Genomic DNA, 15,618 nt, shown 5'->3' on the forward strand with positions numbered 1-15,618 from the left:
ACAAAAAACATTAGCAACCCATTAGCAACACCCTAACAACTTAGTAATGTGCTAAAAAACACCACAAAACACTTTAGCAACTCCATAGCAACACCTTAACAACTTTATAATAATGTGCTAAAAAAAAACACCACAAAACACATAGCAACCCCATAGCAACACCCTAACAACTTTATAGCAATGTGCAAACAAACAAAAAACACAAAACCCCTTAGCAACTGAACAGCACCCAAACAAATTTAAAGCAATGTGTTAAAAAAAACACAAAATACTTAAGCAACCACATAACGCCCTAACAACTTTACAATACAATGCGATACAAAACTATCCAACTTTAGATCAATGTGCTAATAAGGCCTACACAAAACACTTAAGCAAATGCATAACAACGCCCTACCATCTTAAGAGCAAAACACCTTTGCAACCATTTAGCAACACCCCACCAACAACCCACCCTAGCAACAGCATAGTAATGTGCCAAATAACACAGGAAAAACTGCATAGCAACACCCTGGAAACCACCAGAAACACTGTATGCAGGGGAAAGCACTGCTCGCATTTTCTTAAACTTTAAAAGCTAGTGTTCTTTGAAATCCCTCTCTTTCCAACCAGGAGAAACAAAAGTAAACTTCACTATGACTTCAACATGTCATGAGACTAAACAGTTCTCAAATAACTTCTCGACAGCAATCAAAACATATAAAGCAAACTCAAACATAAACCAGCTGTTAAACTGGCAAGCTATGCCAATAGCCTGTCAAAATACAAACAGATGATAGGTACACATGCTTTGTGTCACATCTTTTGTAGGAATCTTATGGAAGGAAGCCAGCAGAGATAAACAGCAAACAGGGTCTTTACCGTAAATGATTGTTTTTACTCTATGCTCTCAAGGAAGTGTTGCTCCAAAGGTTTATTTAGGGAAAACCATCATTAATTAAATGTGCAAATAAAGTGGCATGTCCAACTGTCATTCCTTGTGACATAATGCATCATAATGCATCCATCCTATGTGTGGTATCAAAGTGATCTGGTTCAATAACAACAGCAATCTGGATAGCTAACAGCATGATGTCATGGCCATTACAGAGATCAGGAAGTAAATTTGCCAGTTGTCAATTGCAGTCCATGTTGACTTTCATGGAGTGCAAATACAGCCAGATGTGACTGACAGTGATGTCGGACATGATAAACATTGTTCTCACGAATAACCGATAGGTAATAACCGGCTTATGATGAAAATGTGTCCACACATTTATTAATGAGGTGGAAGTGACAAGCTAATCGTTATGTTTGTCAAAACAGAGGTGTTGCCATGCCTTAAATAATCACATCGACAGTATGTTTGGCTTTAAATCTGTTCAATATCCACGTCAGAACAGCATTCTAGCCAGCTTTACTACAAGTCTCTCCTATCGAAGCTCAGATAAGACCAACATTTTCCTGTTGTTAGCATTAGCTCACCTCACCCACTTCGCCCATTTCCGAGTTTTCTTTTCTTAATGGAAAAACAAGACAAGCTGAAACTGTCGCTTTTAAGGTACTGAAGTAAAGCCCAATTCATACTTCTGCATCAAACTCATGCCATAGCTACATCGTAGGATGTGTGTAGCACGCGTACCTTGAGGCTCTGGCATAGGTCCGACGCAGAAGTATAAATCAGCCTAACTGTGACTTTAGTAATGAGACTGAAAACGTTTGATTGTTCTGTCTGTTCTTATGGTGTTCATCTCATCTTCAGATGTTAAAACACATTGATATTAGCTTGACTAGCCAGGCAGAACATTTCAACCAGGTAAAATATCGTCCTCTGAGGAAAGGGCAATCCAATTCCTGGCTCACTAATAAGACCGTATAGAGAAGGTACTTTATAGTAATGTGCTAATAAAACACCACAAAATACTTTTGTAACCGAATAGCAACACCCTAACAACTTTATAACAATGTGCTAAAAAACACCACAAAACACTTTAGCAACCCCAAAGCAACACCCTAACAACTTTATAGCAATGTGCTAAAAAACACCACAAAACACTTTAGCAACTCCATAGCAACACCCTAACAACTTTATAGTAATGTGCGAAAAACACCACAAAACACATTAGCAACCCCATAGCAACACCCTAACAACTTTATAGCAATGTGCAACACCACAAAACACATTAACAACCCCATAGCAACACCCTAATAACTTTATAGCAATGTGCTACAAAACACCACAAAACACTTTAGCAACCCCATAGCAACACCCTAACAACTTTATAGCAATGTGCTAAAAAACACCACAAAACACTATAACAACCCCATAGCAACACCCTAATAACTTTATAGCAATGTACTAAAAAAAAAACACCACAAAACACTTTAGCAACCCCATAGCAACACCCTAACAACTTTATAGCAATGTGCTAAAAACACCACAAAACACTATAGCAACCCCATAGCAACACCCTAACAACTTTATAGCAATGTGCAACACCACAAAACACATTAACAACCCCATAGCAACACCCTAATAACTTTATAGCAATGTGCTAAAAAACACCACAAAACACTTTAGCAACCCCATAGCAACACCCTAACAACTTTATAGCAATGTACTAAAAAAAAAACACCACAAAACACTTTAGCAACCCCATAGCAACACCCTAACAACTTTATAGCAATGTGCTAAAAACACCACAAAACACTATAGCAACCCCATAGCAACACCCTAACAACTTTATAGCAATGTGCAACACCACAAAACACATTAACAACCCCATAGCAACACCCTAATAACTTTATAGCAATGTGCTAAAAAACACCACAAAACACTTTAGCAACCCCATAGCAACACCCTAACAACTTTATAGCAATGTGCTAAAAAAACACCACAAAACACTATAGCAACCCCATAGCAACACCCTAACAACTTTATAGCAATGTGCTAAAAACACCACAAAACACTATAGCAACCCCATAGCAACACCCTAACAACTTTATAGCAATGTGCTAAAAACACTACAAAACAGTGAACACTATACTGCCCTACAAAGCAAAAAGGCAGTAACTACGCATAGTGCAGAGCTGAGAAAAATGACTTTTACTAGGGCTTTTTGCAGTTACTGTACAAACCACTACCATTTTTTACTAAAACAACATGCATTTAAGATAAGATGTTTTGTCATATAACAAAGGTTGGCTTGAATGTCATGAAAATTGTAATAATTAATGCTTTACCAAAACTGCAGTTACTGCCTTTTTGCTTTGTAGGGCAGTATAGCAACCCCATAGCAACACCCTAACAACTTTATAGCAATGTGCTAAAACACCACAAAACACTATAGCAACCCCATAGCAACACCCTAACAACTTTATAGCAATATGCAAACAAACAAACAAAAAACACAATATCGTCCTCTGAGGAAAGGGCAATCCAATTCCTGGCTCACTAATAAGACCGTATCGTAGTACTACTGAGACTACTCTCTTTTACAAATGATTTGCGCTTATCATCCAATCATGGTTGTATCTCTCTATTTGCGTTACTCGATCTTAAGGCTGCATTTGATGCTATTGACCACAACATTGTTTTGAAAAGACTTGAAAATTACGTTGGCATTAGTGGAATTTCATTGGACTGGTTTAAATCATACTTATGTGACCATTATCAGTTTGTAGCAGCCTTATCGATCACAAGTTCAGTATGGAGTACCACAAGGCTCAGTACTAGGACCGTTGGTGTTCACCCTGTATATTATTAGGAAGCATGGCATTAGCTTTCACAATGGACATTTCTATAGCCAACATACATTTTGGAGTTATAAGTGACTCTTTGTAAGTGGAATCTCTAAAAAATTATGTCTAAATAGGAAAAGTCCTAATCATGGCACACTTTGATTTGAATAGCAATCCAACACGTGGCAATCAGCCGCCAACAGGCAGTGGGAACCACCTGTAAATCCCCATTTGAAACACAACGTGTCAGCTGAATCAACATGGAATACAAAGATGGATGATATATCTGCTCCCACACAGGCTCTATTGCAATTGCCTGTTAAGCCATCAACATTGTTCAGATCTATGTGCGAAGGGGGTGGAGGGAGCCACAGAGGAAATGATGACGGTAACCCATGAGAGAACCCATTGCACAAAGCGTCCTGAGCACAATAGCATGGTGGTCTTTCTCTCTCCCCAGAGGGGGTTTACATGTACGTCACTAATGCAAAACACAAGGCAGGGCTTCTCAAAAGGTCCTCATAATGAATTCGAGAAAAGTCTCGAAGCAACACGGAGCATGTTTGTTAAAGTAAGAGATAATGTACAGAGAGCCAGTCATTATTGCAAATTAAAATAACCCCAAACAAGTGGTGTTGCACCACCGTAAAAGGGATATTCCAGTTAAATCTTCATTAAAATACATTAAATATGGCAGTGTTGTCAATTTACGATTGACCGGCTGTGGCACTACACCTAAAAGCTTTACTTTTAACCTTTAAAACTAAATGTTTTAATATTTGTCTTAGTTTGCATTTTCATTGCACATTTCTCAGTCCTTCTGTATAGCGCTCATCCCCAGAGCCAGACTAAGAGCTTTTAGCTTAATATTTAACCACAGATAACATTCACTTAAAATAGCAACGGATGCTCTTAATGATGCATCAGTGCTGTTGAAAGCAATGCTTATCACTCCACAAAATAATTTTATGGTCCCGTCTACTTTTATCTAAAAACAACCGCTAGACTATTAATAAATAGACTGTTGAGGTAAGAACTGTACTTCGGGCCTCTTAGCTAAGTGGAAGTGCAAGAAAAGACAATTTAATATAGAAAATAAGCAACAACCAGCAAACGTAAAGTGGACGTAGTTAGTAAATAATGTGCTTAAACCGATATTTTGCCTGTCGCAAACACTGGTTTAAAATAGAGAAAATAAACGTCTATAATCAAATCTAGTTTTCTACAAAACAGATGTGCTCGGCCAGGCTGGTCGCTCATAAATCAAATGCTTAATTTAATTTGATTTGAGTACATTAAAAAAATGGACTTCTGCACAATAATCAAAAAATGCAGAATGGGCACAGAAAAGAACAGTTAATTCATCTGGAAGGCCAAACAAATAGCAGTGATTGCTATTGACAGTGCCTAACTGTGCAGGGCTCAACGTGGCAAGACGTTGGGCCTAGCCATGCTGAAGGGGGTTGCCTGGCAACTGTGAGCTCTTTCTCTCCTTTTCTCTCTGGACTTTCTGGAAAAAACGTGAATGAAGTCTATCTACCATCTCTCTAAAGAGGAGTTGTCACAAACATGGATGGTTCAGGGTGTCATTTCTTAAACTGTGACGGTAAGCAAGTAAATTGTAGCAAATCTGCTGAGCTCTTTAATGCATTTTACATGCATTTCCAGCTTGCACATAAGATATTTACAGTAGTCTAAATTATTCATTAGAATTATACATGGTTGGACTGCCTGGCGGACAATAAAATGTCCCAAAAACATGCATTGAAAAAGACACCTAAAGAGCAACTACTCAAAACCCCATCAACCACCTAGAAAACACTAGTTTATAATTCCATTTTACATAATAATTACATAAAAATGAAATAAAGAAAATAAAGTCACATTTGATTATTAGTTGCTTCCTAAACAACTCTTAGATTAGTCTTAATGAAATGATTAAAACAGTCATCCACGACCATCTGTTAAACATGTCATGCATATTCTGATGGTTATGGATATGTGCGCTCTTTATGTATATGTTAAGAGGCTTTCATCTTTCATTCATTCCCACTATATCTCTCTTTCTGCATATTGATGCCATGCATAAGAGCGAACAGAGCAGGTTGTACGCCGTTTTGTTTTCAAGTATTCCTGGACATGCATAAATGCGACAGCTCTGCCAGCGAGGCACATGACAGACCCATGTGCATCAAAGTGTTATGTGATCAAAGTGCTTTTCTGCAGGATAGTATTATACTCGCACTAACGTAAAATGATCAGAGTCTGAGGAGTTTAATATAAACAGTTATTATTCCTGGGTCTGTCGTGATCTTAAAAGGGACCTTTATGCCCCTTTCTTATGGAGCTTTTCCACTACCAGTACCAGCTCGACTTGAATCGTCTCGACTCGACTCGCTTTTCGCTTCGTTTTCCATTGCCGCCACAAATAGTACCCGGTTGTCATAGCGACACCGCAGGAAACTGCCGTGACGTAATCTTAAACACGACACACATCCGCTACCCACACAGGACAATGGAGGAAATCGAGCGTATGCTGTTTTTGATCCTCGGGATCTGGCTGTTTCTCACAACAAGAAGACAAACGTTGTTTCATGAGAGGCTGAGGGCAGCAAAATGAAACACTGCTGAAAAAAACAGGAGAGTTTTGGGAATTACTACAACAGAGTTCAGACTACGAGACGCATCCATTATTCTGGATACTCCATCTGACGCGTGCAATGATGACACAGTGAATAGTAACCATTCTCTCTGACCAATCAGCAGTCAGCATTGTTTTCACGTCACATTTTGCTCGCTCAGAACCTCGCCGGAGGCGATACAAAAAAAAGTACCTGAAAGTAGGTACAGGTACATCTTTTACACAGTCGAAAACCAAACAAAGGCGAGCCGAATCGAGTCGAGGCGAGTCAAGCTGGTATTAGTGTAGTGGAAAAGTGCCATTACATGATGTTATATAAGTCTCAGGTGTCCACCAGAATGTGTATGTGAAGTTTCAGCTCAAAAGACCCCACAGATCATTTATTATATCATGTTGTAAACGCCCATGTTTGAGTTGAAGGAAAAAACATGCAGTGTATTTTTGTGCATGTATCTTTAAATGCAAATGAAGAGGGCGGAGCCTGTACAGCTCATGCTCATGTTTGGTTTTGATTATAATCTCTATCGCTAATGCGTTCTAAAGCCATATCAGTCTAAACTTCTGATATTGGCTTTTCTGAGTGCACACATCCGAAATCTGTCCGTCAGAAAGGTATCTTTCATGTCTTACCGCGCTTAAAAGGATAGTTCACTCAAAATGTTGTTCCAACCCGGTAAGACTTTCGTTCATCTTTGGAACACAAATTAAGATATTTTTGATGAAATCTGATGGATCACTCATCCATAGGCTTCAAAATTGATTGAAAATTGCCGACCCAGAAAAGTTATTAAAGACATTGTTAAAATTGATTGATTGTTAAAACTTAAGATTGCGTCACTGTAGTCACTTGCACTATTTTAACGATTTAACGACACATTTATGTTCAAACACCGTGTAAAAGTAAATTTTGCACAGTAAGTCCCCTTAAAGCAATATTTTAGTGTCTGAGGTAATTCTATGCTATTTTAATGGAGTTGGTCACTTTGCAGCCTGATAATACCGATAAAAACTCTTTCATACCGATCTGGAATCAATTTAGCTCTTGAAGTATAGGGGTTTAAGTGGGATTAACTTGTTCTAGATCAGTGGAAAATCATACCCTTGCTTCTATTAATGCTAAATGCTTGCCAAGCTGGCAAGCCTTGGCCTAGTCAGCAAGCCTGTTTGAAAAAAAGGAGGAGGGGGTGGGAAACCCAGATGGTTTAATGAGCATGAGCCATCTCTGTCTCAAGTTACTTTATTATAATCCCTGCAAAGGTCAGCAGGAAACAACAGGCTTATAGGAAATCAGAGAAGGTGAGTTATTTTGTAATCAGTGCCGCCTTGTTATTATTTACCTCGTCCAATGAAAGATCAGTGAATGGTAAGCCCCACCATTTAGCTATTACTGATGTCTCAAATGTCTTACTACTGCTCTTTTATGTTTAGCCCTGAGGAAGCACAGTATTAAGGTATTGCTACTGTAATTGTGAATTTCAGATCCCACTGACAGGCCATTTTAAAACCTGCCTATTACAACACCTCCCAGGTATTATTGCTGCGAGGGAAAAAAGGAAGCCACATCGATTAACTTTACAGGGTGTACTTTGCCTAAAGGCAGCCTTATTTGACTGATACAAATATGTTTTCATCTGCCACAAGAGCAACTGTTTAGTGTTTTCTCCATCAATTTAAGTAATCAACATTTGTATATTGCATTTAAAAATCTTGTTACTTGCAAAAGGCTATGCGTCACAGCGTAGAGGCAATCAGATGCGACAAGAAACAACGGAGGCCATTACGGAAATTAAAGAACCTTTCAAGACTGTGCTTTGATTCAGTCACAGCTGTTCTCGTCATGAATAAATGATTATTTGTTGACTGAATACCTAAAATGATGCTTCCCGACAAGAACAAAAGACCACAAGACTGATATAGTTTTTGTTGTTTAATAAAAAACAAGTCTTTGGCAGATAAAGAGATTTGGCAATAAATAAAACTTAACATAATACATACAAATACATCGGGACCAGTGGGATTTATAATGTGACAATGCTTGTGAGAGGAAGATCACAGTTGCCCAGAATATAGTCTCTTTTCATTGTGGACATCTTGTTTACGACTTTGAATCGAAGTGACCTCTGGCAGAGATCATCTTCCGATATACCATCAAAGAAAAAGTCCTCATTGAAGATTGGATTGCGGCTCTTCCTGATGACCGTGCTGCGCTGTTTCTGGACTTTTCCGGGTATGAGCGAGAGGCTAACGCTGCAGTTAATGCTTTTAGGGTCCACCGACAGAGCATACAGGCCTTCAGCGCTAATGAGGCGGACACGCAGTCTCTGGTTTTCAGGGCAGTACTCTGCGGACAACCGCAAGGTCCCATCCCTTCCAACCGGCACCAAATTCTCTTTCATCACCCTCTCCCGGTGCAGAACCAAGTCCATGGGGAAGATAGCCGGGGGCGCCAAGCTGAAACCACACTGGGGAGGTTCTACAAGGCCGTCAGATGCTCTCCTCATGATGTTGGGGCTGTTGTCCGTGGAGCTGCTCTCGTCCGTCGATAAGGAATTGTTTCTGGACATGGCAGCCTTCCGGAGGTTGCGGTAGAGGATTTTCTCATGGCTAAGTGCTTTGAGGAGAGAAGACTTTGGTGGGCTTCTGTTCAATAGAGGAGAACTGAAGGGGGAGGATTCTGCCGAGGAGGTAGTATCGCTATCCAGAGTTCCCTGTCGGTGCAGGGCGAAGCCTTTTGGAGAAAGTCTGGAAGTAAGAGCATTCAGGCTAAAGGAAGAATGGGAGCTTGAAGATGGCAGGAGGGGGGAAGATGGCATGGAAGATTTGGAGCAAGTGTTCGATCTACTCCGGGGAAGAACCAAGGGGATTCCACTGGAGTTGGGGTCACTGTGGAAGAGGGACTCCTTTCGTCTGGTGTGGGGACTTTCCAGCAAGGTGCAGAAGCCATAGCAGGTTTGAGCTTTGGCTAAGTGAGGCAGGGAAAGTGCAGCCTGGCTTTGAGGATCAGCATTGGTGGTTTCCTCATCACTACAGCCATTGTCATATGGTCCATCGTCAACACTCTCCACCTGGATGATATGGTTATTGACTTCTCTCTTTCGACTCCCCTTCTCACATGGAGACACTCGGATGCATGGAGTCGGCCTCCCCTGCTCAGTACTCTTGGCCTCCACTGGGCTTGAGATCTTGGGGGGGATGCAGAACTCCGGGATGGTGTCCGGGGTAATGATGTTTGGACACAGCAAGACTTTCTTGGCTTTCTCAATGGATGACTTGTCTCCAAACATGATGTCTCCGATTTTGAAGCTGTATTCCGTTACGGAAAGCGGCAAGTTGGTCCTTTCGACGGACACTCTGATCTTCTCTACCACCCACATGGGAATTCAGTTTGGGCTCAAGTTAGAAACACTGCAAAAATAAAAGATCGGTGGTTATAAGTCTGGTCCACTTAGTTTTACTCCAAAATTGTGCAATAGTTGTGCAACCAAAACATTTTGTATGCTGCTTACCTTGTGTACCCGATTAGCCAGTGGAGGAATTGAGGATCTGTTCAGACGGGTCCTTGTTCTATATGCTGCATTACACAAAGTCTTCAGGGTGATAGCTTGGAGTGTCTAATCGGCAGGCTCAGACTCTCTCCTGTTAGACCGGCTTCTCTTTGTGACACATGTGAAGGGCTCTTGGCCTTTTATACAGAACAGTGCTGTGGGCGGAGAGAAGGGCGATTCGATCACACCCACGAGTGGTAAGAGAGCTTCAGCTGCTTTCAAGGCTTCAGGTTCCTATAGAAACTCGCAAGCCACGACACTTTAATCTAAGCAATCCAAGAATGGGTAAAGGCCAGTCTGATAAGCAAATTGCAATGAAATCCAACAAATTTGGCTGATAAAACAAAGGCATGCGTGTGTGAGTTTCCATTACTCTGTGCGAGAATTGTAATATTAGATGTGGGTTATAGGTTAATGATACCTCAATATGATGCAAATCCAAATGTCTCTGGCATTTTTTCACGCAAAGACTACAGTATTAGTTATACCAATGACGGAACACAGGCTTTGATGTATCTGGGTCAGCAAATACAAAATGTCTAAAGCAAATTTACAGAGCTTACAAACTCATTGACAAGCTAGGCACATTAATCCCAGGTATGACCTATAAAACCATGATGAAAATGGGCCTGCTGATTGTTTGATTGGTCTATTTTTTTGTTAATAGTGAAACATTTTTTTGTTGCCTTTTTGCAATTTTTATTCATAGTGATACTTATAATTGTCATACTCATTACCATATTTTTCTCATATTGTTGAAACCACGTTTTAATGCGACACAACTACTACAGTATGTACCATTTAAATTAACCACACTTTAAATTGGTACTACCAAATTAGATTTTTAAGTCATTTAAACTTAAATTACATTAAACTGCCTTAAATAATAGAAATAAGTTGAATCTTGTTTAAATGCAGTAATTACACTGTTGAGCCATCCCTTACAACTCACCCACCCTATACCAGACCTGTCCCTAACCATGCCCATATCCCACCACAATAGCAGCAAGTGTTTTGCAATCCATTACGAACACATTATGTACTTTTTTTTTAATGCAAGTTAAGGACACCCAATATAAAGTGCGACTGAAATGTTTATACATCAAAGAATAGCAGATGAAAGTGATCCATCCACAAATAATAAACCAACAATGTGTACTGTCATGAAAATATGCAAGAAATTAATTGCAGAAAGAAATATAGAAGAGTGCTCTCTTGGTTAGAAATTGACGAAATAATGAATACAGACAAATACAGACATTTCAACTATGCCCTCTTGTGGCAGGATACAGACGAGCTTTGCGAAATTTGAATGCAGTTTTTATAATTCCGTAATATTAACTTAATATTCACACATCTTTGTAATATCATATTAGTCTAATTCCAACCGACACTATTTACTTTGATTAAACATGTGCAGTGTAGCCTCTGGTTATGTACATTCGCATAGGTGATGTCTACGACGTCATGCTTGATATTTATGCCTTTGTTTACTGTTAGCTCATGGTCAAAGTTCGAGGGGTTATTGCAGTAACCTACGAGAATCAGAGAGGCGGACAGACGTAATGATCCTAGAGTGTAGTGATACCTTTTTGACGGTTTCTAAGAAATGTTGTGATCACCTTGAGTAATATTTAAGGCCTTAACAGCAGGAAAGCATGAAGTAAACAAGTGCTTCAATGTTGATAAAACTTTTTAAATAGCACTTAGAAAGTCATTTAGAAATTATGAACAGCTGTACAGGAAATAATTGCCATATAAATAGTATTGTGCGATATATATACCACCGCAGAAGTCACCCCATGCTGATTCCAGACTAGTTTTGTGGCTTTTCTTAAAATAAGTACACTTGAACTATAAGTGAAGACAGCACTGCATTTGCCCAGATAGACACCAAAGGGCGACTTTTAACTCATTTTTAACTATACAATTTCCTAATGATTCAATTTCAGTGTGAACAAAAGACTAGTGTTAATTTTTTAGGGTAAAATGCTCATTATTTTTGTTTAGAGTTTTGCAGAAAAAGAGGAAGGAAAATTCTCTTTTTTAAATAAATAAATAAAATAAGGAGCCACTTGATATTAAGTGTCTTTAACTACAATGACCCAACATTTAAATTAATCATTTGATAAAATACATTTATCGTGTGCATCAGTGGTGTAGTCGGGGTCACACGCATATGTATTTACTTTTTACGACTACTTCTAAGATCAATATTTGCATATATTCCTTTGAAAGTCCAAAATCTGGTCATGTTACCTTCTCTTTTAACTGCACTCAAGATTTACAAGCCTTTTTTCAAGATTTACGGATTTCAGTTAATAGTTAAATTCCATTAAATTAAATTGAGGGTGAGTCAATTATGGGATAATTTTCATTTTTGGGTGAACTAACCCCTTTAATCCCGAACCTCACCCGTATCCCACCTCAATAGCATCAACAGTGTTTTACAATACAACATCAACATAATAAGTACATTGCACTTAACAGCTATTATTTTTTATGCATTTGAGTATTTAAAGACACCTAATATAAAGTGTGAAACAAAAACTATATATTCCACTAATCATATACCCCCTAAACCTACCCACTAAGAAAAAGATTGAAAAATAATTTTTTAAGCCAATTGGTTTATGAGGACAACCATGTTTATGTTGTAATACCCACATCATTATACACATTTGTGTCCTCATAAACGCTACAAGATCACACAAACACACATTAGGATTCCATGTTTTATGGGGACATTCCTTAAACTTAACTTAAACATGAAAATTATTCAGTACAAAATATATATTATATACCCTAACCCGACCCATCACCCCATCACATAAAACTTTCTGCGTTTTTACAGCTAAAAAAAAAAAAATGTATAACCCGAGCTGTTTTCAAAACACACACACACACACACACACACACACACACACACACACACAGTTCCTCCTTGTTTTTCTTGTTTCACACAGGTCCCTTTCCTGTGAGCAGCAGCTGGTTTTGATGATTATCGCGGGTCACCATGTAATGAACATCATGTGTTTTAGGGTCACCTTTAAATGTGACCTCAGAATACCGTCCTGAGAACTTTCTCTATACACTGCTTCAAAAACAACCCATTACCCATTAAAGGAAAAGAGGGCCTCTAAACGTTTATTTATAAAACAGGATTTGAAACCTGCATGTGTTTTTTAGAGTGAACACTAGAGGACAGCATCATGTCAGTTATGATTACTAAAGCTGATCCGTCAAATGACTCTTGGAGGTCAAAGGGGCACGAGGATAAGCTGGCTGTGCTCATGACTGCCTCTTTATTTACATTTCTTTTGGTTAATCCATAATTTATTTCGCAACAGAAATACAGTAGGCTAGTCAATATGGTTGTTTGTTCATGTGTATGAAATAATATCCGTCAAGTAAAGTGTTAGTGATAGTCAAGTAAAAGTGGTATTAATATATATATATATATATATATATATATATATACTGTATATATATATATTGTGTGTGTGGGTGTATATATATATAGTTGTTTACATGCATGTGTGTGTATTTATATATATAAAATAATTATACACAGTGCACCCACATATATTATGTAAACGCAAACTTTTATTTTGGATGCGATTAATCGCGATTTATCGATTTGACAGCACACATGCATATATATTTTTTGCATGCAATATAGATTTTTTAAACTGTGTGTGTTTATAGTATTTAGTGTATATAGAATATAGTACACAGACACACACTTGTTTTGATTTGGTCCGTCTGCGAGTATACTCACACACCTTTTAGTTCTTTCCTCTTTTTTTTTTTTTTTTGCATTTGACAGTACATAACCTCTAATAATACATCTAATTTTCTGCTCTATTAGCCTCATTAGCTGTGCTTGCATATTCATCACATACACACGCAGCAGTTCAAGCTCCATCAACACGACAACACTATCAGTTACAGCCACAGATCCAGATGAGCTACAATGTGCACATACACACACACACATACAAAGACGAACAGAAACTAAATCATAACTTGTTTCTGAACATGCGCTTCAGGAGAAATACTCAATACATACTTTATAATGTCCCAGGCTGGTCATTGGAAATAAAGGTCACTCTGAGTATACAAGACAGACTGCAGACAGACGTCTGTGAAGTCTTCAGGGACCGGCCTATAAATGTTTGATGACAGCTCTCTGAGTATCACTAACATACGGAACCAGAGAATCTCTCTCAAAGAAACAGTTGACTTGAAGTCCATTTTCCCCCTTTACATCTGAATTGTAAAAGTAAAATTCACAAGGGAACAAACAAACACATTTTCCCACAAAATAGTATTCAGAATGACACATTGTACACTGCCTCAGATTGGCATATTTAGTCGCATTTAATAGTGACCTCGTGAAAAAGTAGTGTACCAACATGTGGACTGATATTTCTCTGATTTTTGGCCGTTCTGAGAGTATTAGCATCTGCTGAAAACAGTTCACATTATTTCCACAGTTCCAAAATGTACCAACATTTTTTGTGCGTAAATATTAAGTAAAATATTTTTTATATTTTATATACAGTACATCTACTTTGCTACTATTAAATTGTAATATATATTTTATTTTATACATTTACTTTATTGTGTAAATTATTACGTGTATAAACACACACACACATACACGTATGCCTTCAGTTTAATACATGGGTGTGTAACACTGATAGTAGGCAACGACTCGTTCAATAATCGCACTTCAACTTGAAGGACTTATCTCAACATCATATTGCCTCGACGGGGGACCTTAGTAACAAGAGGGGCGGGGCTTCGTGTTCCAGAGGCAGGACCGCAGTTCAGCTCGCGCTGCCTCTGAATCAACTCAATCATCTCTCGCGCACGAGAGCGCGTGCCTTTTAGGTAAGAAATCGTGATTTGTTTCTCTTGTTCTTATTTGCAACGGAACCGTTTTGATGCATCGCACGTGTGTACTTCTTTTGTTGGGAGTTGAAGGCGCTTTGGTGTTGATTTATGGAGGACATGTTATGATGGAGCCGAATGAATGGGCGGTGTTGAGTCTCGTGCGGCGTGATGTTTGAATTCTGCAATCTGTCAGTGAATTTGAAGCCAGTGATTTATTCCTCCTTGAATGCGAGTGGATTGAGCGTGTATAATAAATATCTATCAGAATTTTGTTTGTTTGTAAAATGTGTTATTTTATATTCAGCGATTTAGCTATTCTCAGAGGCAGAGCATGTAGAGTTGCTTGTCACAGTTTTACCTTTTCTGGATATGTTGTAGTAGTTACTCGCGCTGATTTTATGTATCTTGAAGTCCTACGGCGTATTGACATCGAGGAACGGGGTTGCGTTGCCTCCCTCCCTTTCTCTCAGATGATGGATGGATTTCTTTGGAAATGATGTACGGCCTATTTACATGCAAGGTGCTAACGCAAGCTGTTTGCAAATGATTTAAATGTAGGGATGTGAACGAATCGTTTTTTTATTGGGATCTTTAATGAACCGACTCAAAAAACTGGTCTGAACGAATCGGTATGAGCGCCTCTCGATTCAGTAACTCCTTATCGATAACGGTGACTGAATTCAGAATACTTGCATACGTTCAAATGTCATGTCTTTATATTACTGACGTGATATTAAGAGTAATAGATGCTACTAGTATTCTGTTCCATTCGAATACCGCACGTTAACTTCGAACAAGACCGACTCACAA

The 15,618-nt window shown here is 38.7% G+C and overlaps 2 protein-coding genes across 2 annotated transcripts in view; one reads left to right on the top strand and one right to left on the bottom strand.

Moving 5' to 3' along the window:
* Positions 1-8,275: 8,275 nt before the first annotated feature.
* Positions 8,276-15,324, bottom strand: c2cd4a (C2 calcium dependent domain containing 4A). The gene is made up of 3 exons (XM_089127959.1): positions 15,167-15,324; positions 9,868-10,061; positions 8,276-9,766 (listed from the first exon to the last, which is right to left on the bottom strand). Exon 3 carries the CDS (start codon positions 9,733-9,735, stop codon positions 8,380-8,382), a length of 1,356 nt encoding a protein of 451 aa, XP_088984085.1. The 5' UTR covers positions 9,736-9,766; positions 9,868-10,061; positions 15,167-15,324; the 3' UTR covers positions 8,276-8,379.
* Positions 14,691-15,618, top strand: part of tln2b (talin 2b) — a 127,936-nt gene continuing 127,008 nt past the window's right edge. Inside the window, exon 1 of the mRNA XM_089127957.1 lies at positions 14,691-14,805. The gene's annotated coding sequence lies outside the window, so the exon portion shown is untranslated. The remainder of the gene's footprint in view (positions 14,806-15,618) is intronic.

Source organism: Pimephales promelas, chromosome 25 (genome assembly GCF_988280905.1).
Source record: "Pimephales promelas chromosome 25, fPimPro1.hap1.1, whole genome shotgun sequence".
NCBI lineage: Eukaryota > Metazoa > Chordata > Actinopteri > Cypriniformes > Leuciscidae > Pimephales > Pimephales promelas.